This window comes from Moschus berezovskii, chromosome 27, assembly GCF_049115385.1.
Source record: "Moschus berezovskii isolate FMDL1 chromosome 27, NW_MosBer_1.0, whole genome shotgun sequence".
Lineage (NCBI taxonomy): Eukaryota > Metazoa > Chordata > Mammalia > Artiodactyla > Moschidae > Moschus > Moschus berezovskii.
The window spans coordinates 41094792-41118640 of NC_142486.1; the positions used below are offsets into that span (position 1 = coordinate 41094792).

Genomic DNA, 23849 nt, shown 5'->3' on the forward strand with positions numbered 1-23849 from the left:
ACATGTGACCACTGGGCCACTGCAGCATGTGTCATCGTGTGCTGAACGCTGCTAAGGCTGGACCCTGAGCTTTTGGGGAGGAGGGGCGGCCCCGCGTGGCCCCGAGCGTACCTCCACCCCGAGCTGCGCTGACATACTCTGTTAGGTTAGACGTGCTTTGAAGCTGTCCTCCCCTGCTTTGTGTTTACCTGAAGCAACAGCGTGACCCATCCCTCGTTCTGACTAAAGAAATTCCTGGGGCAGCAGGGCCTTTGAGCCCCAGACTGGTCACCGCTCATCATCGGGAAGGGTGCAGCAGCCAAGCTAAACGTTTCTTAGCATTCTTAGAGGGCCGGCCCCGTGGGGAGGCAGCAGAGGACTTAGCACAGATGCCTCCCCGCCCCCTCCTGGCTTCCTGGGCCGCATGATGCCAGCTGAGCTTCCTGCCGCCAGGGGGCGCGGCACCCGCGGGCCTCACAGACGTGGGCGGGCAGCTACCCGCCTGAGGGTGCTGGCTGGTGTGAACCCCTGAGCTGCTGGTGCTCAGCGCGGGGAGTCGGGGCTCCAGCCTAACTGCCGGGTCCGGGGCTGTTGGTGCCAGGCTGGGGCTGGGATGGAGGTCTGAAGCCACGAGTGTCAGGGTCCTGGCTTGGTGTGGTGAAAACTCTTCTAGGGGAAAAAGCAAACCAACCTCTGAATTGTTTGAAGCCAATAGATGTCTGTCTCTTACTTGCCAACTGTGGACATGCTGTAATGTGACCGGAGCTCAGGATCTGTAGGGACGGGGACTTGTGAGTGGAGGCACGAGTGAGGAGTGAGTGACCCCCAGCCACGCTGCCCCAGACCTTCTCTGACGGTCAGCCTACAAAACTACAGGACTAGCCTGATTCCTCACCACGTGGCAGTGTAGCAGATAAAACACAAGCTTTAAGCCATGGAGAGAGGTTGGCATTTTATTTTAACTTAGAACGATAATAAGGAGTAAATGGACTTCACTTACACAATGCTGTCGTAAAGCCGTGACCATCTGACTGTGAATTCTGAGTCCCTGAAGGAAGGTACGTGCAGTTCACAAACTCTCCCCGTGTTCTGTCTCATCAGAGTAGTTAGGACCCAGGACACCCCTCTCGGCAGATGTTAAATAAATTAACGCGAGGCCGTGTGGGAGCGTGACGCGGGGCACGGGTGCCATGTGGTCAAGTTCCATGTCCGTGGATAACATGGTCAGTGCATGTGGCGTGTGTGCTCGAGTGGGGAGCAACCCCCCACTTCCTAGATGGTCCCTGGGTGGAGGGGTTCACCCTCAGCACGGAGACTCCACGTAGTCGTTGTCCAACCCGCGGCGAAATCGTGCGGTCAGGGAGCGGCTGATGACGATCACGCGGGGGGCCGTGCAGTCCTCCCGCCGGTGCAGGACGTTCCAGATGAGCATGGCGGCGGCCAGGGTGGCCAGCAGGCAGGCGCCGATGTTCAGGTAGCACGACCAGGACAGGCTGGTGTAGGGCCCGATGCGGTAGAACGTCACCAGCCCGATGACCAGGACGAAACCTGCGGACGAAGCCCAGGGTGAGGCAGCCGCTGGCGGGCCCTGCTCCCCGCCCGGCCTCCTCCAGCAACCCTGTCCCAGGGGCCAGGAGCCCAGCCCCGCCCCAGGGTCGGCTGCGTTCGACAGGGCCTGTGGGTCTGGTGGGGTGTCTGTCCTGACCAGGCCCAGTCTTGGGGCTCAGGTGGTTCCTGAGACCTGGCAGGTGTCTGACCTCGGCCGCCTCCCCCCGCAGAGGGGACGCTGACACCCGCTTCCTCACCCCAAACAGCCCAGCAGTGACTCCGTGTGAGGCCTGCCAGGCTTGTAAACGCCTGGTTCATTCAAAGTGAAGGGAAACACACGCGTTTCCTACGTTGTACCTGGGAACAGCTCAGACTGGTGTGTGACTTAGTTGCATTCCTGTCCTTAAGAGGTTACTTATTCCTAGCACACCAGGCAGGCGGGGGGCCCGGGAGCTGGGCTCCGGGCGTCTCCTCTGCCCTCCGAGCAGCTGCAGCTGGTTCTAGAGCATCCCCGCCCCATCCTGTGCCCCCATCCCCCTCCTCCCTGTCTCTCTTCAAATGATGCCAGGCCCAGGGGGATGGGCATCCAGGACTGCGCACAGTGCCCTGTGCAGCCTTGCCCGCCTCAGTCAGCTGTGTCGGCCCGTCATCACTGAGAGACACGGTTCTGTCTCTCAGGGTTCCACAGACCTATCTTTTGGTTCCTATGATAAGAAGACTGGGATTTTACACCTAGGGCCTGTGGGCTGGCCAAGGCACTGACGCTTGAGAGAGTTCAGGTCTGGGTCTGGGCTGGAAGCACTGGTGACTAGGATAGGGGGAGAGGCAGTGGTCCTGCTGCTCAGGAAGCTGTCTGGAGCCCGCCCCTCCTCCCAGCCCTGGGTCATCAGCCCCCGCCGGGTGGCCCCGGCACCCCCTCTGCTGTGTCAACCGGGCTGAGTCTGTTTCTAAGGAACTGAACGTGCCTGAGGAGGACAAAGGCCCTCAGGGACCCGGAGTGTCCAGATGGGACTCCCCACCCCTCCCAGACCGTCTCGGTCCCTGCCCTGGGCCCTCGCCAGGCCCCACCGAGTCCCTGCGCCGTGACATCGCACTCTGCTCCTGCCAGTACCCCCCAACGGCCCCCTCACTTTCCTCAGGAAACCAGGCCACGCACACCCAGGGTGGCCCCGGGGCAGAGGGTCATCGCAGTGATGCCCGCACTCGGTTCTCATAGCCACATCCTGACTGGGTGCCAGGCGTAGGCTGGGGTTTTCTCGAAGCACAAGTGTTATGGTCTCGCCTTCTCGGCACCTTCCAGAAAGTCTGAGTCAAACGTCTGTCCTGCCTCGGTCGTGTGCTCCGCAGCAGTGACGCTGACTAAGCCCTGTGCTCATTCTCCACGGCACTTGGCAGATCTTGTTACCCCTGCAGCTTGTCCATGCTTCCTGTTAGAAATAACGGGTTCTGTCTGTCATGCACACTGGTGGGAAGAAACCCCTGGCGCTCCGTGCCCGCAAGGACAGACGGCCGCACCCACTGTCTCTTGAGGCCAGTTCTGCGTTCGCGACGGGAGGCGTTCGGGCCTGTGCTCTGTGGAATGAAGGCGGATGCACCCTGCGTCCCCTCGTCACGGCGTCTGGTCCCTGGTTGGGCTCAGAGAGCGGGGACAGGGCGGGGCGAGTCGGCATGCCAGCTGTGTCGGGGGGGAGTCCCCCGCCCCTCCCTCCGCAGTGCTCAGAGCCCGTTGCCCCGTCTCAGGGAAGTTTCGTCTGGCTTGTGTGTGTTACATGAGCGTCTGTTGTGTGGTGGTGTCCATCCCCAGGGGGCGGGCGAAAGCACTGGGCATCCCCACGGCCTCCGGGGGGCAGCTGGCGGTCTGACGTGGGTGGCTTTGCGTCACTGACGGACAGAGGACCTTGAATTCCTAAGTGGAGGCCTGTGAGTCGTGAGACCCCGACCTGGATAGGCCCTGGCTGAGACCGGGGCAGGGCACGCTGACAGGGTGTACACGTGGCCCAGGGACGTGAGACCCACTCCCAGGACACGCCTGACTAAGACCCTGCTCCTCACAGGTCGTAGGAAACACGACTGTGACCCAAGTCAGCAGCATCTGGAGTATGGTCATCAGACACAGAGCGCTGGGTGTGGGCCGTGGGCACCCAGCTCCAGTGCTTGGTTCAGACGGGCTCAGCTGATGGGCAGCAGCCACCGACAGGCCGGGGCAGTGAACACAGGCTTCCCAGTGTCACGCGTGTGTCTTCAGCATCACATGCGTGTCTCCTGAGCCCTGTCTATGTAAGGTTCACAGTAGGGCATTTAGAAGGTTCTGGAAGAATAGCTAATCTTTCCTTCTTCCACTGACGGGTGCTTCCTGGAGCGCGTCACAGCTCTGGGGACGTGACTCCCCACAGTTGCACAGTCACCCGCTGAGGCCATAAAGGACACGCGTCGTCCCCGCTCGCGTCCCCCGCCCTCGGGACCTGACTGGCCCCGCGTCCCCCTCGCCTCGCACACTGCTTTCCCCCACTTTCCTGCATCCTGTGTCCATCAGCCAGGGGCAGGCTGCCTCCCGTCCTCCTGTCCTGGCCCCTCAGCACACAGCTGGGCATCACCACCCCTTGATCCAGGCCCCTCCTAGGTGCAGCGCCCACCTCACGGCATTTAGGACGAAGGGCTGGGCCTCTGATACCAGGACCCTGGGAGCCTTCTGCGCTGAGGGTGCTGAAGAGCTTGTCCTCTGTGTTGAAGGGAAATAGGACAGGCGGTTACTCCGTTGTCAGTTTACTCAGCTTATCACTTCCTCTGCAAGAACACTGGGGATGTTCTTATGTCAGCAGATGAAAGCAGTGTGAACTGGTGTGTGAACAGACAGCTCTGCACACGCGGCTGCAAGAGGCAGAGGCCGGGTGAGCGCAGCCTCTCGGAGAGACGCTTGTCAGTGACCTGAGCAGGCCGAGCCCTGCCTCTCTTGCACTTTGTCTTGAGCAGAGTTCTCTGCCGTCCGCAGTGAGCTGTGCGGGTGGGTTTCTAACAGGACGGCGCTCATCCTCGTCCGCCCTCGGCCAGCAGGGGTGGTGTGGCTGAGCAGACTTCGTCGCCACGGGGACCACGATGCGCCACGTGTGGGCAGTGGAAAGCCATGGGGACATGAAGAGGTGGCAGCTGCTCTGCAGGCCATATGCACATCCTCCTGAAAGCAAACTGGCCATTTACTTTGACAAAGTTCTGAAGTCAGGCCATCCATCTCTCTCAGCTCAGGTCGAGGGCCTGTTGCTCCTGAGCATCTCCGGAGCCTTTTCCATGATATCAGTGAAGCGAGTCTAAGGGGAGAGTTGCAATAAACCCACGTGGAATTGATTCCGTCCTCACGAGCCTATGTTCCAAAGCAAACAGCCCCTTCCTGTGGGCCGGTGGCCGGGGCAGTGTGGTTCAGGAGCCCTCTCCTCTCTTCCTTCCTGCCAGCTTCCTTGGGCTCCGCCGGCTGTCACAGGCCGTCCTCCGGAGTGGCTGTCCAGCCCGTGCTGGGGTGTGGAGTGAAACTGTGGGGCTAAGTCCTGAACCCGCATGGGCGCCTGCCACACCCATGGGCAGCACCGGCCAGGGCCCTGCATGTGCGGCCCTGAGGCTCAGCCGCAGGTGGGCTTCCATTGCCGTGAGTAGCAGAGGGTGTGGACAAGTGCTGCCCCCTCCCACCCCCGCCAACCAGGGGGAGTCTGGGAAAGGACACGGTCACGGGAGCAGCAGGGGCAGGAGACAGGAAAGCGAGCCGTCCGGCCTGAGCCAGGCACTTGACTGGACAGCACAGAAAGGGGTCCGCTGGTGCAAGGAGATCCCCTCCAGCTCAGATGCCAGGGCAGCCACCATGTGTCACACAGCTGAGCTTTGGGGACAGTAAAGTCAGCCTCCTTTTCAGATGTAGGGTAAGCGACCCTTAGTGTGTTGGTAAGTTTTTCAACAAAAAGCTTTCAGGATTTGCAGAAGTGGAGAGAGGAGGCCAGCAGACATGAAGCCCCCACGGTCTGCGTAAGTGCTGCTGTCAACCCCTGCGGGGTCTGAGGGGCTGGTGTCCGAGGAGGGGCTGGCCGGGTGGCATCGGCAGACGGCTGCCATGTGGCGCCTGCTCGCCCCGCCCCTGTGCACAGCACTTTCACGGGGTGTTCATCTCATGCGTGGGGGTGGACTAAGGGACAGCAAGGAGCTTTTTCAACTTTAGGGTAAATGATAATCACACTTGGAAGATTCTGCAAAGAATTGGAAACCCTCTTGTGTGGCCTGAGTGCAGTAGAGCACACTGGGTGAAATCGCTGATGGTCGCTCTGTCTCCTGGGGTCCCCCCTGGCATCTGAGACGGGGTCTCTTGGACTTGGACAGCCCTGATCGAAGGGGAGAACCGGACCGGGAATCCCGTGCCCGGGGGACTGGTGCCCAGAGCTGCTGTGGGATCCCCAGGAACCCCGGGAAAGCCGCCCTCCTGCCTCCTCCTGCGGGGGTCTTGCCTCCCGGGAGCCGCGCTCCCCCTCTTCCACGAGCACCTTCTGTCCCCTGCCCACCCTCCTGGCCTGCAGTGGGGACTCAAGGTTCCCTTGCATAACAGGTACCAGCAGGCATTTCCCCCTCCTGGGACAGGATATCCTGGCGCCCTTCAGTCTCTCCCTGCCTGTTTAAAACAGACCAGAGCACAGGAAAAAACCTAACTCTAAAATTAGCCGCGTGATAGAAGAAAGGCCCAGCGCTGTGCTCTGTACTGTTTGTCAATGAAACAGTCTAAACAGGGCCAAGTGCATTTCCTCTCTGGGCACAGCAGCCCTGCGGGGGGTGACCGTCGGACCTGGGGTGGGGGCGGGGAGCAGGCCTGCGGAGGCAGGGCGCCGGACCGCAGAAGGGCTGCAGGTGCTCCGCGGGCTCCTGGCTTTTTCCATCGGCCTCTGCGGGCCTGACGGGTTTGCACAGAGCCCGGTCCTGCCTCCCAAAGGTGGTGCTAGCCTGGGGATGCCCAGGAGGGCAGTGCGCCCCCGTGCCCGTCGCTGCAGGGCAGTGTAATTTCAGTTAATGGGGGAGGGCTCCCCCACTCTAACTTTTTAGTGTGTTACTTGGAAACAGTGCAGTTTTGTTCTGAAACAGGAGTTGCAGGAAGTAAGATGGCAGGTTTAACACCAAACCCACAGTACGTTTTCCAATAATTCCAAACAAGTGTGTCAGAGACGTTTCTTCCGAGACCATCACACTCGGTCCTCCTGCAGGGAGGAGTCCCTTTCTGAGTCAAGAGCTGTTACTGTTATTCCTTTAACGCCACTCGAATATCTATCTTTATCCAGCTTTTCCAATCACATTTTCAGAATCTCCCACTTCCTTCCTGAAGGGATGGGATTCCAGATGACCCCTTGTGAGGGAAGTGGGGGTCTCAGCAAGGCGCGGACCCACAGCCCCGAGCTCGGCAGAGGCGTCCCATGGAATGGTCCTGGAGGAGGGTGGGGGCGGCGGTCCCTGGCCCCAGAATCGCCCTGGGCAGGGTGGGCATCATCCCCGTGGCTTCGCCCCGTTCACGGGTAACCACAGGGGCGGACGCAGCCCTGTTCTCCTGACACCTACTGTGTGCCCTCCTGGGCCTTGCGGCACCCCGGGCTGCCCTGCCCCAGGGTAGTGACTGGCTGAGGGCTACGCCGCCCTGTGAATAGGGCCCATTTCCGAGTCCCACCCGGCACTTCCCAGCATGAGTGCTGCCAGCTGTCAGCCGCGTTCTGGAAACTGCACTTCTCCAGGAAGTGGGGGGGCCCGGGATCCATCGTCCCCGTGATTCACTCGCACTTCCTGCCCCCCACCCCGGGCTGCGCTGCAGCCTCACCGCTGGGCATTGCTTCTCCCCTGAGCCGGATGCCTGGGCACCCCCAGTCCTGTCAGCCTCCCACTTGCCCTTCCCCGTGGGCAGCAGGAATCTGAAAGCCCAGGATCCCCTGATGGTTAAACCCAGACCAGCAAGACAGGTGGGGGGCAGGGTGGAGGGACCCCAGCACAGACGTTCCCCCCCAGCCCCACTCCCAGGGCACACGGGTGGGCAGCTTCGGGGCTTCCTGGCCACTGCACTTCCTGGCCCTGGCCAGGCCCATTCATCATACGTGGGGCCACCGCTCTTGCCCTTGGAAGCTGGCAGTGGCCAGGCCCTGCCCCACCCCCAGAGCGAGGCGGCTTCTGAACTGTTCACTGAGGGCCTGCAGCCTCGCCCCTCTCCCCAGCGTCGCCCCCATCATGCTCGTCTGAACCCAGCTGAGCCCCAGGCAACAACATCTATAACCCGAGCCCAACTCTAAGCCAGTAGATCGCCGGCTGGGGACCACATGCGTGCCCGGAACTCCCTGTCTGCTGACTGTTAGCCAGGAAGGCCACGGGGCTCAGAAGGGCGCCCGCCTCTGTGCACGTGCTCATGACAGGCTGCAGCAGCCTCGTGGGAAGAGCGTGAACCCAGGCTGCCTGCCGCCCGGGCTGCGAAGGGGCAAAGAAACAGCAGGTGCCAGAGACTTGGAAAAGCCAAGCGGGTCACCTGAGTGTCAAGTGTGGGCACCTCACCTTAGATGGCAGGAAGGGCTGGGAGGCCTCAGGCAAACAGACACTAACCCCTCGGGTTGCACCGCAGCCACCCCCGCACTGTGTGTATTTCTGTCTAGCTGCTTCCCACGGTGACAGGTGGGTTGGAAGGGTGAGCTGCGGGGGCCACCATGACTCTAGAAGCCGCAGCTGACCTGCCACCCCACTGGGTACTTACTCGCCAACTGGAACGCGGCAGCCATGGCCTCCTCCCAGCACTGGGCGTCGGGTGACAGGAGGGGCAGGCCCGTCAGCCCCAGCACGAAGGTGAGCTGGCCGGCCGCCAGCGCCGCCGTGGCAACCAGGTTGCAGGCTCGCATCATGTCAAACTGCACTGTGGGGCGGGAGGGAGGGGAGCTGTGGTCAATACAGTCGGCACCGGCCAGGCTGCTCAGGCCGGGCTCCCTGCTCACCTGGGGCTCCTCTCTCCATCTCCCTGAGTCTCACCACCCCCTCCCCAGCCCCCACCTCCCTGCACCCTGGGCCCTGGACCCTGAACGAGATGTGCTGGACGTGCACAGGGGGCAGCCTGGGGCTTGGACCACAGAGTTAGGGGCTGGGTGGTGTCATCGAGAGGCCCGTTGGGGGAGATACCGTCCCACCCACGTGCTGGACGGCAGAGCCCTCAGCTGTGAAGTCTGCCCCTTCCCCGTGGTCCTTCCAGAGGATAAAAGTCACCTGCCCTGGGGCCTCGGGTGCACATGCTGTGGGAGGGCAGCGTTCTCCGTTAGCGCATGTGGTCAGCTGTGCCGCTTCCCACCAAAGGATCACTCCTCCTGCCTGGGGGCCTCAGGCAGCTCGCCCCTGGCCCCTCTCCTGCCTTGCAGAGCTCGAGGGGTCTCACCCTTCCAGGCCTGTGCCATGTGGCTGCTCAGGGCTGCCGGCACCCCAGGCTCTGGACAGACGTGGGAGCAGCCCTGGGGATGAGCGGGTGGAATGGTGCCCAGCACCGAGGGCCCAGGACACTCCCAGACACGTGGATGGATGGACAGACGGACAGATGGTGCCTCTGCCTGACACTCTTGCCCACAGCTCTTGGGCCCCCGCCTCACTGTCCCAGGCTCTGTAGGTAGTCGTCAGAGCAACCACAGGATGTGGCCGCGGTCTCTGGGAACCCTGACCTTTAAAGGGAGGAGCCAGAGAGCTCAGGGCAGGCCCCGGGAGACCAACATCCCCACGCGGGCTCAGGCCCCTGGCCTCCCCACACTGGGCGGCAGGGCAGTGGATCTCGTGATCTGTGGGAACCCTCCTGGCTGCTCGTGAAGGCTTCCCGGGTCCCCTGACTGCATGCGGAAGCAGGAGGCCACACGGGTCCCCCGTCAGCACAGAGCTCGGTCATTTGTGGGGTTTCCCCAGGGAGGCTGTTCATCAAGCTCTTCCTGCGTTTTCACCTGGACTTTCTTTGCAACCACATTTACCCTTCAAATGACTTTATCCTACGGGAAGGTCTTGCTACTTTAAGAGATCACGAGTTTGGAGGTAGAGGTGGAGACGAGGGCTGTTGAAGGTGATGGATGCTCAGAGCATGAGTGTGGGGTTCAGCTGAGCCCAGGAAAGTCCTGGTCCCAGGGCTCGGCCTTGGACGCACGCGGACTGGCTGGCCGTGCCAGAAGCGTCCACACTGTGGGGTGTGGGTCCTGGCGCAGTGAGGCCCTGAGCCCCCTCCTCCTGGCCCAAGCAGGGCTTCCCGAGTCAGCGGGGGCCGGGGGAACTGAGGCGTGGACCCGCCCCTCGGCCTCACCCCCCAACCAGCCACACGGGCGGACGTGTCCCGCTGGCGTCCCCCAAGCCCAGGCGTTGGGCGGGTCGTCACATTTGCACACGCATCCTGGGCAGTGGCTCTGGGCTTGGAGGAACCGTGAAGGCGAAGCTCGAGACTGGACGCGCGTTTCTTCATGTCCCTCTGGTTCAGGGAAAGGACAGGATGTGTCAGGGCCTGACAGAGTGCCCGACGCACGGAGAGATGGAGAGCAGCAGAGAGAGCGGGGGCAGGAGAGCAAGGCTGAGGGCCCCGCACCGCTGTTGACCAGCATCGAAAGTCGGCTGCAGAACGCGCTCAGCCAGCGACGTGAGGGGCCCTGTGCTCTGGGACGGGGCCAACATGACGGGGGGCGGCTGGGGGCCTGACCCAGCGCTCAGGACGCCCTAACCGGAGCTTGCCCCTCGGAGGATGGCAGAGTTGGCCCCACGTGCCTAGCAGCTCTGGCTGGGCTCCGCAGGCATTGCCAGGACGCAGGCACAGAGCCGGTGGGAAGGTGGCCGCTGTCCCTGAGGGCTGCCCTGGGCTCCTGCATAGGGTCTGGGACCTCTGGGTCAGCCTGGCTCTGGACAGAGCGGCACGAGGCCCGGGGTGGCCAAACAGAGGTGATCTCACGGTCGAGGCTGCCCCCTTCTCCTTCTGTCCCTGGCTCAGCGGGAGGCTGGACCATCGGGCAAAGCCTGAGCTGGGGTTTTGCTGGGAGCTGCTGATCGGATTGACAGGGACAGGCCCAGAAAAAGCCCAGAAGCCCCCTGGCTCTCAGGAACCCCCAGGGCAGCAGCACTCTCGCAGGGAGCTGGTGAGAAGGGTGCCAGCGCCTCTTCCTGGTGGCCGCTCACGCTTGAGCAGCTGCATTGACTGTCCCCTTTTTGGGGGGAAACGATGCTTGGGGCCTCATTAAGGACCGGCTGCTGCAAGTGCCCATTAACGGAAGAGGGCGTTCTAAGAGCTGTTCAGGGGCTTCTCAGGTGGGGGTCAGGTGGGACAGTGAGTGAGGGCAGTTGAGCGGCCACTCTGGACTCACGGAGGGGCAGCCGTGGGGGTCCAAAGCAGGCTGCCTCCTGGCTCAGCAAGGGGGCGGGTGGGGGGGTGCCTGGAGTGGGCACCTGCGTGGTGGTGTTGGGGGCTGTGGCAGGCGGCCATGAGCCCTGGGAGGCGGCAGAGCCTGTAGGGGAGCACTGGGCCGCTGGGGATCGGGGAGGTGTGGCCTGCACCGAGCCCACGCTGGAGCCCCGGTCACTGGCTCTCACTGCCCATCAGCACAGATCCAGAACCCAGAGGGGACTCCCCCCCCAACCGGTAGGTCCCGGATCCCCAAGTTCAGAGGACCTGCCAGCATCCCACAGGCCCTGGTCTGAGAGCTCAAGGGACAGGCCGACTCCTCCAGGCTATGCCTGTGTTAAGGGAGGCTGTGGCCCACTGCTTACAAAGGATGGGGGGGTCTGACGGGCAGGCCCCTCCCCATGGGACACCCCCCGGCTGTGCAGTGAGGGCTCTACTTGCAGAGACGGGAAGGCATCCCCTCAGGGGCTCACAGGGACCCTGCGCCTCCTGCAGCCTCCGTCTCTGCCTGCCAAGTGGAGACAACAGCCCCCAGCCAGCTCCCAAGGGGGCCTAGTCCCGGGGTTCCGGGCCTGTGCCAGCCAAAGCCCCCCTGGAGCTGCATTCTCCCGGGAGGAGAGCTGCCTTCATAAAGGAGAGGAGGTCTGTGCGTCGGGGCCCGTCCGCAGCTGTCACGGGCTCTCCCCAGCCCAGGTGGCGGCCTTTCCCATCGGCCGCCAAGACCCCAGGTCCACACGCTCAGTGTCAGGTGTCTTCATGTGCCTGGACCTTCCCTCACAAATGCTCAAACCCGACCCCGCTTTCAAAGTCAAATTCCCACCTTCCAGACCCCGTGCTGGACGTGACTAACCAGGCAGGACCGCTGGGGGCAGTAGGGGCAGCCAGGGCCCTGGGCTCCTCCCCGCCCTCCGCAGGCCTCAGTCTGCCAGTCTCTCCTGGGCCGCCAACCTCCAGCCAGTCCCCCGAGGGTGTCCCTCAGCGCTACCCTCAGCCCGAAAGACCCTGACGACTGTGGAACGAAGTCCAAACCCAGCCGCGTGTTTTAAGCTCCTTGTTTATTTCACTCATTAGCAATCTTTATTTTCCACCAGGAAAAACGCGTTTTCCTTGCTTCGATTACTGTATCCATCCCCTAGCTATGCATAAGGGCAGAGAAAAGCGCCCTCCTGCACAGGAAGAATTCTGTCCCAAAGGGGCCAGTGCAAGGTGAGCGTCGCACCTGGGTCCCCAGGAGCACCTCTCCCCTCAGCCGGCGCGCCCTGCGCACAGCCGGCCACTCTAAAGGAGGCGGTGAGACAAGCCGACTTACGTTTGACGGTGCCTCGTGACTCCTGGAAGCCGGCTGCCTCGGAGCCCCAGCCCAGGGCCTCGCAGTCATGTGCGTCGGCCGGCCCCGGCCTGGCTCCCAGGCCGGGCGCCCCCCGGGGCCGCTCCGCCAGCCAGCAGGCCTGCCAGAGTCCCACGCTGCGCCTCCGGCCGTCCTCCAGCGTCTGGTACACCCAGTTGGGAGTAAAGGCCGCCGCGTTGTTGAGGACGAGAGAGACCAGGGCCACCAGCACGGCCGTGGCCACCACTTTCCGGATGGTCATCGCGGCCGCGGTGCCGTCTCGCGTCGTGGAGAGAGTCCCAGCCGCGGTCAGTCAGCGCGTCAGCAGGGCCGGCTAGAGGACGTCCCCGCTCATGCTCGGCGGCGGCAGGAAGGCCCAGGCGGCAGGTGCGGGGGCGCCCGCCTTGCGGGCCCCTTACCCGGCCTCCTGCACCTGGAGCAGCGCCAGACCTGCGCCGAGGCCAGGGCCTCCCATCCCGGGGGGCACACAGGGGCAGCAGCGAGAGCCCCAAGTCCTGAGTGCGCCGTCTTCCTGGGGGGCGGAGGCCGCGACGAGCAGAAACCCGCAGGCAGGCGAGGCGGGAGAGCGCAGGGTCAGCCGCTCTCGGGACCAGCGCGGGGCGGGCACGGAGCCGGGCGGCAGGGAGCAGCAGGCGGCGGGTCTGAGCCTCTGCCGCGGAACAGCTGGGCCTGGAGAGCAGACGGCAGAGGAGGCGCGTGCGTGTGTGAGTGTGCCTCGCGCCTGCGTCTTCTTCCCCGTCTCTCAGCAGGGAGGAAATGGTTGTTTTTGAGGCTGTTTTTGGAGAGCCGGAGGGCGTAGCCAACTGCAACAAATAGCGGCCAGACGCCCACAGGATGTGTTTCCTGATGGGAAAGGCAGGGGCCTCTTCGGGAGGCCTCCGCGACCCTCCCCCGCACCCCACCTTCCCTGGGAGCGACGCGTGCCCGCCCGCTGCCCTCGGGCTGGCTGGCTGGCTGGCCCTGGCGGGTGGCGTGGGTAGGGGCCGGTCGTCCACTCCGGGCACGCGGCGTCCCCCCGTCATCAGCTGCTCCCCCCACACATGGGTGCTGTCTGCACATGGTGCGCAGCACAGACAGGCCGGCGTGCCGGGGGCCCCAGGCGCCCCCACCTCTCAGCCGAGACCCTCACCCACACTTGGAGAACCCCCCAGAGCAGGCCGTCATCCGTGTGCAGGAGGGGGTTGTGGGTGAGCTGAGCACCCAACGAAGCCCGAGTGAGGGCCAGGCCGCATCTGTTGCTGATGCTGACGGGCTCAAGCAGTCTGCCAGTCCCACGGGGGCGCCCTGTCCTGCGCCCCCTAAACCATCAGCCTACTGGGCTCTCAGACCCACACCCAGCCCGGCCTGCCTGTGCTGACTCCCAGCGGGGCCGGGTCAGCCCCCCCAAGGCCCCGCCCGCTCTGCATCAGCCTTGCAGGGGCTGCCAAGTTTACATTCCTGAGAGGCAGGGGCCATCAGCTCCCAGTGGATTTTTATTTCTGGGTTTTTCCCACTAGGGCTTGCAGCAGACGTGCTCGCTGAGTTCTCACCACTTCCCTCCTTCCAGGGCCAGAGGCGAGGCTGACCCCTGCTCCACTGGCCACCCCATGTCTCGGGGGTGCTGGCGGTCCTGTACCTTCCTTGCACCATCAGCTCAGAAGACGCTGCGGAGGGGCACCCCTCCAAGGGGGCCTTGGGCTGGGGTCCCTGCACACAAGGTGCAGTCACTCACCTCAGAAGGAGGTTTTCCCAGAAACTTCCGGCAGCAGAGAGTTGCCTTCTCTCCTTACTTACTTAAATCGCTCTTCCTGAGCCAGTCTTCACGTGGCTTTCTTCCGCTGGACAGCAGGCAGTGGTTTCAGGAATGGCAGTCCCTGCTCTGTCTTCCCGGGCTGGGCAGGCCGCGGGCCAGGTCACCCACCTGGGCTCCTGTGGGCCAGTGGGCCAGCGCCCTCCCAGCCCCCAGCCTCGGGTGGAGGGAACAGCTGGGATGGGGCCGGTGGCTGGCCTAGGAGCAGACTGGAGTCAGGAGTGACCTCGCCCTCCGGGGGTCCCCTCATCCTTCGAGCACTGCCCCCCACGAACTGGGCCTTCAGCCCCCCCTGAGGCCTCCCCGTTCCTGCGCACGGACTCATAGGAGCATAACCTTAGAGCAGGGACACACAGCAGAAGCGCAGTGCTGTGTGTGCTGCTGGGCGGACATGAAGCTGTCGTCCGCCATGGCCCCGTACATTGGGGTCTCCACAGGCACCCCAGGAGGAAGGGCCTCGGCGGGTCCCGGGAGCTTCTGTGGGGCCCAGTCTTCCAGGAGAGTCTGGTGCTGGGAGGCTGTCTGCCCCTTATGTTGAGGGTACAGTCCACACGCGGGCCCAGGCGGCAGGAAGTTCGCACTGTCAGACGGGCACTGGGCGGGTGTCCACGTGGCCTGTGCATTGGGTGCGCGGACCCCAGGACCCACACAGGGTGAAGCTGCCATCAGAGCAGCCAGCGTGCAGGGACGGCACTTCCCACTGGCTTTTCCCAGCCCGGCTTGGTGGCGAGGTAGGTCCACCAGCCACTCGCGTCCCAGGAGTCACTGTCTGTGCTCCTCGGGGCCGTGGGGTCACCTGGGTGTGGAGCACCCTCTCTCCCACCAGCCTCATGTCTCGTTTCTTGGGGAGGCCCGGCTTGCTGGGGTAGGAGGGAGAGAGATGCCAGAAACCTCCGAAAGAGGAAGGAAGACCCCTGCCCCGAGCCTTTACCGGGGGGTCAGAGGGCAGCTCTGCAGGCCGTCCCCCGCGACCCTCACCCCCATCCGGTGTCGTACACCACTCCCCAGCCGACCCAGGGGCTCTGTGGGAAGACGCGGGGCCACTAGAAGCCCAGCCTGGGATGGAGGTGCTGGTGGGGGGGCGGCGGGTGTGCTCTGAGGGGCGTGGTGGGGCTTGCAGGCTGTGCAGGACGCCCCCAGTCTTCGTGGGAGGGCGGCAGAGGGGAGCCTCAGCAAGGGGCAGGGTCCCAGCTGCGGCCCGGGGACAGGGCTGTCATCGCGTCCTCCTTGGGAGGGCCTATGGGCCCCAGCTTGCCGGGCCGCTCTGTGGGTGAAGCCGTGGGGCTTACATGTGGCCCCCTCCTTGGAGACCGTATGCCCGGCCAGGTCCCCGCTTTGCCTGGCACGGGGAGAGGCTGCTCACCGAGCCCCATGTTCTCTGCCACAGCCAGGCCGTCTGGGAGAACATGGCGCGCATGTGCGTGAAGACGCAGCGGCTGGACGTGGCCAGGGTGTGCCTGGGACACATGGGCCATGCCCGGGGTGCCCGAGCGCTGCGTGAGGCCCAGCAGGAGCCAGAGCCGGAGGCCAGGGTGGCCATGCTGGCCGTGCAGCTGGGCATGCTGGTGAGTGGCACGCCCCTTGCGTGGGCCCTCTCCCCACCCGTGAGGGCTTATCTAGGCCTTTGGGTTGTAGGGAGCAGAAAACCCCCCAGGCAAGCTGAGGCCATAACGGGGGGGTGGGGAGAGTGAATGGACACCCCCAGTTCTGACAGGATCCATCAGCCCCTCGGCGATAGAGGGGTCAGACCCCAGATGACAGGCAGGCTGCCCACACCCCAAAGTGCCCACACCCCCTTCCTTCCAGCAGGAGAGGGGGGGTCAGACCACAGCTGGCAGGCCGGCCGCCCACACCCAAGTGCCCGCACCCCACCTGTTCCCGCAGGAGGATGCGGAGCAGCTCTACCGGAGGTGTGGGCGCTACGACCTCCTCAACCGCCTCCTTCAGGCCTCGGGCCAGTGGCAGAGGGCCATTGAGGTGGCCGAGCGCCACGACCGCGTGCATCTGCGTACCACCTACTACAACTACGCCCGGCACCTGGAGGCCAGTGGGGACTGCAGTCCGGCCATCAGCTAGTGAGCCGCCCCGAGGGGTCCGAGGTTCTCCGGGGAACGGCCGGGCCAGCGCTCCTGCAGGGGACGCCTGAGCCCTGTGGCTCTATGGGGAGCAGACGGGCTTGGCCGGCTATGTGCATAGGCCCCGTCGGGCCTGGGCCCCCACCAGGCAGTATGCTGGTGGGGCCCGCAGAGCTGCAGGCGGGAGGCGAGGAGCCATCCATCCTCAGGTCCCCAGGGCTGAACCGGGGCAGGGATGGGTGACACCATCTCTCATCCCACAGCTACGAGAAGTCGGACACGCACCGCTTCGAGGTGCCACGGATGCTGGTGGAGGACCTGCAGGCCCTGGGGTTGTACATTAACAAGATGAAGGACAAGTGAGTGCCGGCCCGCGGGGCCTCCCGCCAGAGCCTTCCATGTCCCGGCCCCTCCAGGCTGGACCCCAGGAGGCCAGGCGGGGGCCTCCCCGGGACCTCACTCGGGCTTGGCCACCCGGCTTCCCATCTCCCGGCTGCTGTGGGCTGGGGCAGAGAGCCTGAGGAGAGGTGTGCCTCCGCAGGACGCTGTGGCGGTGGTGGGCCCAGTACCTGGAGAGCCAGGCCAAGATGGACGCGGCACTGCACTACTATGAGCTGGCCCAGGACTACTTCTCCCTGGTCCGCGTCCACTGCTTCCAGGGCAACATCCAGAGGGTGGGTGCCCTGACCAGGTTGGGGCACGGGGAACATGGGGTGGGGGTGCCGAGGGAGGGGGCCGATGTGCGGGTGAGGGGGTTGGGGTCCCGCCAGAGCAGGTCGGGCTGGATGCGAGGCCACCGTCCCTGGTGTCTCTAGGCCGCTGAGATAGCCAGCGAGACCGGGAACTGGGCGGCCTCCTACCACCTGGCCCGGCAGTACGAGAGCCAGAACGAGGTGCGGCAGGCCGTGCACTTCTACACGCGTGCCCAGGCCTTCAACAATGCCATTCGCCTGTGCAAGGTAGGCGCCCCTGCTTCGGCTCCAGGGTCCCATTCCAGGGGAGACCGTCCCACCAGGCAGTCCCCACCACGTCTGTGCACCCGCAGGAGCACGGCCTGGATGACCAGCTCGTGAGCCTGGCCCTGCTGAGCTCCCCCGAGGACATGCTGGAGGCCGCGCGCTACTGCGAGGAGAAGGGCGAGCAGACAGACCGCGCAGTCATGCTGTACCACAAGGTGAGGCCGCCCCGCCCACCCGCCCGCCTGGCAGCACCCAGACAGCACACTCAGAGCCCCACCATCCACAGGCCGGCCACTTCTCCAAGGCCCTGGAGCTGGCCTTTGCTACCCAGCAGTTTGCGGCCCTGCAGCTGGTGGCAGAGGACTTGGATGAAAAGTCGGACCCCGCCCTCCTGGCCCGTTGCTCCGACTTCTTCCTGGAGCATGGTCAGTATGAGAAGGCTGTGGAGCTGCTGCTGGCCGCCAAGAAGGTACGGCTACAGACGTGGGCCTTCTCCCCAGGAGGGCCTGGCGGCTGCGCCAAGATGCAGGCCCCACTGTGCGGGGCTCGCCGCTCATTCTCAGCGTGCATACCACGGAAATTCCCGCCACCGGGCTCCTGGGTGTGCAGCGCAGGGGTGTTCGCGGTGCCCTTCATCCCCAGGACTCTGTCCCCCTCAGCCCAGCACACGCCCACCCCCGCCGTCTCCCTGTGTTTGACAGCACACTCACACACACGAGTGGCCTGTGCACAAGTCCCGCACCAGCAGCACCACCGTCCGCGTCTGGGCAGCACGCCTGCCAGGTTCCCTGTGCAGCCTCCACAGTGGGCATCCCTGCCAGGTCACGCTGTGCTTTCTTCCCGAGAATCTTTCTCAAGTTAAAGACAGAACATTTTTCTTGAATTTTTTTTTAAGAAAAAAGAAATTAAATCCCCTACTCTGAAAACTTGAATTGAGAAAGAAGATTGACCTGTGGTCTCCTCTCCTACAACGAATATACCTTCCTTCCCAGCGGCGTTTCCTTGGCTCTTCTAGAGCGTCCACAGGGAGAGATGGTCCCCTGCCGCCCCCTGTCCACACTGCTCCCCCAACCCAGCGGTGGGGGTGGGGTCGGGGAAGTCCCCCTCCCACCTGCCCACCCAATGGTGACCGCCCCTCCTCGGTGTCTGTGGCCCCCAGTATCAGGAAGCCCTGCAGCTGTGCCTGGAACAGAACCTGACCATCACCGAGGAGATGGCTGAGAAGATGACAGTGCCCAAGGACTGCAAGGAGCTGTCCGAGGAGGCTCGGCGGGCACTGCTGGAGCAGATCGCCGGCTGCTGCATGCGCCAGGGCAGCTACCACCTGGCTACCAAGAAGTACACGCAGGCGGGGGACCGGCTGAAGGTGAGTGTGGCTGGCGCCCACTCACGTCCTGTGGGGAGAGTTTCCCTGGCTCGGCTCCAGGGGCACCCGCAAGGCCCTTGCAGCCCAGAGCTCCCTCATCCTGAAGCTGCGCCTGTTGCATCAGGTGGGTGCTCCGTCCGCGTGCTCAGAAGGGCCCAGCCTGGCTCTTTCTCTGTCCAGGCCATGAGGGCGCTGCTCAAATCTGGGGACACGGAGAAGATCGTGTTCTTCGCGGGCGTCTCGCGGCAGAAGGAGATCTACGTCATGGCAGCCAACTACCTGCAGTCCCTGGACTGGCGGAAGGACCCCGAGGTCATGAAGAGCATCATCAGCTTCTACACCAAGGGCCGTGCGCTGGACCTGCTGGCCGGCTTCTATGATGCCTGCGCCCAGGTCCCACCCCGCTCCCCGGCCCGGGCGGGGCAGGGCAGGGCTGGGTACTGGTCCGGGCCGGTCCTGATGCCTCCTCCTGCAGGTGGAGGTCGACGAGTACCAGAACTATGACAAGGCGCACGGGGCGCTGACCGAGGCCTACAAGTGCCTGTCCAAGGCCAAGGCCAGGAGCCCGCTGGACCAGGAGGCCAGGCTGGCACAGCTGCAGAGCAGGATGACGCTGGTGAAGCGCTTCATGCAGGCGCGCAGGTGCGGCCGCGGGGCTCACGCAGGGCGCCCTCTCCCTGGGAGCTCGCTGCACAGTGGGCGGGGCGCGGGCAGGTGCACTCTGCGGCCCCATGCACGGCATCAGGGCCCATCTGGTTCCCGGAGAACCAGGCCGGTTCTAGGAAGGTCGCTCCAGAGACAGCCCAAGACGTCTGAGGGAGGCAGGTGTGCTCGGGGAGGCTGTACCTGCGGTTAGCCTGCTGCCTGCTCGGGTGCGCAGGGGCTCCAGCCCCTGGTTCCGGTGCAGGCCCGGGGTGGAGGCCTGCTGTTTCCACACCTGAACGTGTCCAGGACCCCAGTTCCTATTTATTGGCTGCTCATGCAGCACTTCCGAGACCCTCATCTGGGCCCCGAGCTCAGCTTCTGACTAAGTAGAAGCGCTTTCCTTACCTGAGAGCAGGCTCTCCGAAGAGGAGCCCCAGGCTATTCTGGAGCTGGGCTCCTTGGAGGGCACTCCTGGCTCCGTGTGCAGGTTCAGGAACCTCGGGTGACAGGAGGGAGTTGGCACAGCGCTGGGCAGGCTCCCGGATGGACTGGAGGGAGGGCCTGCGGGGCTCGCGGGGCTTCCCGGTGCCCCTCACCTGCACTCACTGGGAACCGCCGTGCCTCTGGCGTCACTGTGCTGGCCTTTGCCGAGGGAGCCCTGCGTGATCACCTCCCAGGTCAGTGCGCTCTCTCCAGGCCCTTGCCCTCTGGCCCAGGCACCCCACCCTGGGCAGGGCCAGGCGTGGATAGGCCAGTGCCCTCCAGAGTCCAGTGTGGCCCTGCGAGCGGCCAGCACATTTTGTTAAACAGTGAATTTATGACATGACTCACCAATGAATTCATGGACGTCACGGGTTTACCTTCACAAAAGCTGCGCTCTCCAGGCTGAGGGCCTGCCCTGACCCCTGACACACAGCCCCACACGGGGCTAGGGCTCAGGCTGTCCCTGCTCCCGGCAGGACCTACACGGAGGACCCCAAGGAGTCGGTCCGGCAGTGCCAGCTGCTCCTGGAGGAGCCACACCTGGACAGCAGCGTCCGTGTGGGGGACGTCTATGGCTTCCTGGTGGAGCGCCACGTGCACTCGGGGGACCTGCAGACGGTGAGGCCTGGGCGGGGGCCGTGCTACAGGGCGAGGTGGGGCTTGGCTTCCCCGCGGCTCAGTGTGGGTTTTGATTTTTCAGTCTTTTTAAAAAATATTTATTTGGCTGCGCTGGGTCTCAGTTGAGGCATGTTGGATTTGGTTCCCTGACCAGGGGTCAAACCCGGGCCCCCTGCATTGGGAGCGTGGAGTCAGTCACTGGCCCACCAGGGAAGTCCCTTCCTTTCCTACCTTTCTTATTTTGAAATACTTTAAAACTGGGACGTTACAAGAATACTAGAACACCAATTACCCTTTCCCAGATTCATGACTTTTAAAATACTTTGTCATATTTATTCATTCTGTATATGTTTTAAGATATATATTTTACACATAAAATGAGTATTTTCTGAGCCATTCAAGAGGCACAGAGTCCTTTCCTGCCCCGCAGCCCTCAGTCTGCTTGCACTCGGGGTGCCCAGCTCCTGGAGCTTCTGAGGGAGTTTATACAGTAAGATGGACGTCAGGTCCTTAGGTGCTGGATGGAGTGTGTAGGTGGACTTCTGGCCCCAGAGTGCTCTTTCTGGAAGGCTCTTGGTCATTCAGTTTAATAGAACAGTTCTCAAGCGTTTTGATCTTGGGACCCCTTTACACTGGGGAAGTTACTGACAACTCAAAGAGCTTTTGTTTATGTGGGTTATGTCTACCGATACTTACCTTATTAGAAAATAATAAATTTGTAAAATATTTGTTAATTTACTTAATCATAAAAAACCCACGATATGATAACACGGATAACATTTTCATTTAAAATAACAGCATTTTCCAAAACGAAGACCTTTAGTGAGAAAAGTAGCTTTGTTGTACATTTTTGCAAGTCTCTTTCATGTCTGATTTCTGCATTCTATGTGGCAAAACAGGTTGTTTGAACTGAAATATGAGACCCAGCTTCAGGCCAGTGTGCAGGCGAGAAGGGGCGGGCCTCCCCGCACCCCTGCCTGGTGTCCGTGGGTCTGTCTCCTTGTCACACTCCACAGTTGGAGACCAGGCCTTGCTTTTTGTACTTGTTACCTTCGTACCCGTTGGTCTGTCTTGGATCTTGTACACACATGATTTTATCACATCACAGTGGTCATTTGGAAACTACTGGTTCACTGGGTTGTGCAAATGTGAACACAGTTCATTACACATCGGAGAAATTCTGCTGGCCGATGTCACAGGTACCTCATCTGGAAAGTCCCAGTGCAGGACAGCTCGCCGTGCCTTGATGTCGGCAGGGGCACGGTGTGTCTCCCTGTGGTGGTCATGCCCCGTCTGCAGGCCCCCTCCCCTACGAGCGCCCACACCTCCCCCCAGTCACGAGGGGTCTGTCCTCTCGTTGGCAAGCGTGGCCTGGACGAGTCCCTGTTGGACCTGAGCACCACTGTGTCCTCTCTATCTGTGGGGGCCACTTGCACCACCTACCTGGACCCGTTCTGTGTGTATTGGCCCTGGCTCAGCCAACCCCTTTTTCAGAATTTTTCCTGTTTGCACTGGCGCAGCTGCTTTGCTGTTGCTGCAGGTTGACTGTTGACAGCTCTGCTGTCGCTCTGTCTGCTCTTGCACCCTCGGTGGGTCTGGACCGCCTCGCCTCCCTCCATCTCGCGTGTCTCTTCTCTCTCTTTGGCGCGTAGCCACTCCACACTGCTGCGCGGTGCCTGCTGCACACCAGCCGTGCAGACACTTACGCCCCTCCTTTGGGCCCCGGCCCCGCAGCTCCCGCAGCACACTGGGCTCTCCCGGTCTCTTTACTGTGCAGCTCTCTCCTCCGCCTTCCTGTGTACAAGACGTGTTTACCGCACAGTCCTTGCCTCAGCTCCCAGCTTAAGTCCTGGTGTTTCTGTTGGTCGAGTCTTCTCTCTTTATTGTGGTTCATATTTTCTTGCTGCTTTGCAGGCCTGGTGATTATTTATTGGATTCTAGACACTGTAAATGTTTTAGGTTATCAAGTGATGATGTCTGTCTGTGTGTGTGTGTGTCTGTGTCCCTGTGTTTGAGTGTCTGTGTATATATTTTTTTACATTATTTATTTATCTTTGGTTGTGCTGGGTCTTAGTTACTGCGCCCAGGCTTTCTATAGCTGCAGCAAACAGGAGCTACTCCTTGCTAAGGTGCACGGGCTTCTCGTTGCAGAGCGTGGGCTCTGGGCCACACAGGCCTCAGTCGTTGCGGCACGTGGGTGCTAGAGCGCAGGCCCGATGGTTGCGCCGCAAGAGCTTAGCTGCTCCGTGGCTTGTGGGGTCTCCCTGGGCCAGGGACTGAGCCCATTCACCTCGCACTGGCAGGTGCGTTCTCATCCACCGAGCCGCCACGGAAGCCCTGTCTGTGTTTTGAGACATCGCTGAGCTTCCTTCTGAGATGAGAGTCAGTTACTTGGAAACAGTTTGATCCTTTTGAAATTGTACTTGGGAAATCTGTAATTATTTTTTGTTCAAATATTTTTTTCTGCTGTATTCTTTCCGGCCCATCTACACTGCGTACAGTGTCAGGGTCCAGCAGAGGCTGGGACCTGGGCTCCAGGGCTCCCCTGTTCCTCAGGTGCCAGCTGCCATGTGGACGCAGTTCTGGTTCTGGTTCTGGCTCTCTCAACCACAGGGTGTGGCTTCTGCGTGCCTCTCACATCCCCCAGTGCCCAGGACTCGGGCTTCCCCAAGGCAGTGGTTACAAGCAGAACTCACCCGAGCGTGGGCCCCGGCGCACCTGCCGCAGTTGTTCTCCGGAGCCAGTGCGTTTGTGCAGTCCGTCCTTGCTGGTGGGAGGCTAACCTGAAGCGGGCTCAGCGGAAGCCTCTGTCCTCATCCTTTAGGTCTCCGTCCTCTCATGCAGACAGCAGAGCTCTGCCTGCCACGTTTTCCCGTCGTGTCCCCGAGGGCTGCACACAGACGTTGTCGTGGCCCAGAGCGCTGCCCAGCCCAGCCCCTGCAGGCAGTGACCCAAGGCCCCTTCCTTTTCCAAGCACTCACAAGCCCAGCATCGACCAGTCGTTCCAGAAGTGTCGCCAGCGGGCCGTGCCGGCCTCGTGGGGCGTGGCCCTAATTCCCAGGGAAGCTGAGTGTCCACCCGCGGCCCCGGCGTGGGGGTCAGCACTGCGAGCTGACTTCCTGGCCGGCTCACCCGTGTCCTCTCGGCCCCTCTGCTTCCAGTTCCAAGCCCTTCTGTTGTTGTGGAGACAGCTCTAAAGCGAACCAAACAGTGTCCCCCTTTTAGGAGAACACAAGCTGGACGGCAGAGATGCTTAGACCTCTGAATCCTCAGTATTAGATCACATTGCCAGCATCGCCAGATTCTTTGTGGTCTCAAGCTTTGAAGCCTGTGGGATTTCGACTTTTAAGTTCTTTTATTTATTTGGCTGCACCAGGTCCTCGTTGCGGCACACGGATCTTCAGTGTCCTGACCAGGGATGGAGCCCTGGCCCCTAGCCTGGGGTGGGCAGCGTCTTAGCCACTGGTCCACTGGGGGCTCCCCTGGGGGATACAGTAACTCCAAATTTTAAAAAATCTGTAGAGACAGGACAGGCCTGCATGTCTCCTCCCTGGAGGAGGGCACAGAAACCCTCCCTGCAGCTCGGGGGGCAGGGGGAGTCTCCCATCTCCCCCTGGACACCCCTCCCTTGTCATCACAGCCCCGCCCGAGTCCAGT

General features: G+C 62.6%; 2 protein-coding genes across 6 annotated transcripts in view; one reads left to right on the forward strand and one right to left on the reverse strand.

The window, feature by feature from the left end:
• Positions 1-23849, forward strand: part of IFT140 (intraflagellar transport 140) — a 54821-nt gene that overhangs the window by 29451 nt on the left and 1521 nt on the right. For all 5 annotated transcript variants that reach the window (XM_088833201.1, XM_088833199.1, XM_088833198.1 and 2 more), the window contains exons 20-30: positions 15434-15611; positions 15931-16121; positions 16385-16480; positions 16663-16795; positions 16937-17080; positions 17167-17295; positions 17367-17549; positions 18240-18446; positions 18627-18839; positions 18922-19088; positions 20051-20192. In XM_088833201.1, the coding sequence (XP_088689327.1) occupies positions 15434-15611; positions 15931-16121; positions 16385-16480; positions 16663-16795; positions 16937-17080; positions 17167-17295; positions 17367-17549; positions 18240-18446; positions 18627-18839; positions 18922-19088; positions 20051-20192 (1783 nt within the window). The remainder of the gene's footprint in view (positions 1-15433; positions 15612-15930; positions 16122-16384; positions 16481-16662; positions 16796-16936; positions 17081-17166; positions 17296-17366; positions 17550-18239; positions 18447-18626; positions 18840-18921; positions 19089-20050; positions 20193-23849) is intronic.
• On the reverse strand, positions 915-12989 carry TMEM204 (transmembrane protein 204). The gene is made up of 3 exons (XM_055409128.2): positions 12219-12989; positions 8267-8422; positions 915-1527 (listed from the first exon to the last, which is right to left on the reverse strand). The coding sequence occupies exons 1-3, from the start codon at positions 12496-12498 to the stop codon at positions 1283-1285; spliced, it is 681 nt and encodes a 226-aa protein (XP_055265103.1). The 5' UTR covers positions 12499-12989; the 3' UTR covers positions 915-1282.

Coding starts and splice junctions, on each gene's coding strand:
- TMEM204 (XM_055409128.2), bottom strand. CDS start 12,498: ATGACCATCCGGAAAGTGGTGGCCACGGCCGTGCTGGTGGCCCTGGTC. Junction 8,423..12,218: donor GTCACGAGGCACCGTCAAAC/GTAAGTCGGCTT, acceptor CCCGCCCCACAG/TGCAGTTTGACATGATGCGA. Junction 1,528..8,266: donor TGCCGCGTTCCAGTTGGCGA/GTAAGTACCCAG, acceptor CTTCGTCCGCAG/GTTTCGTCCTGGTCATCGGG.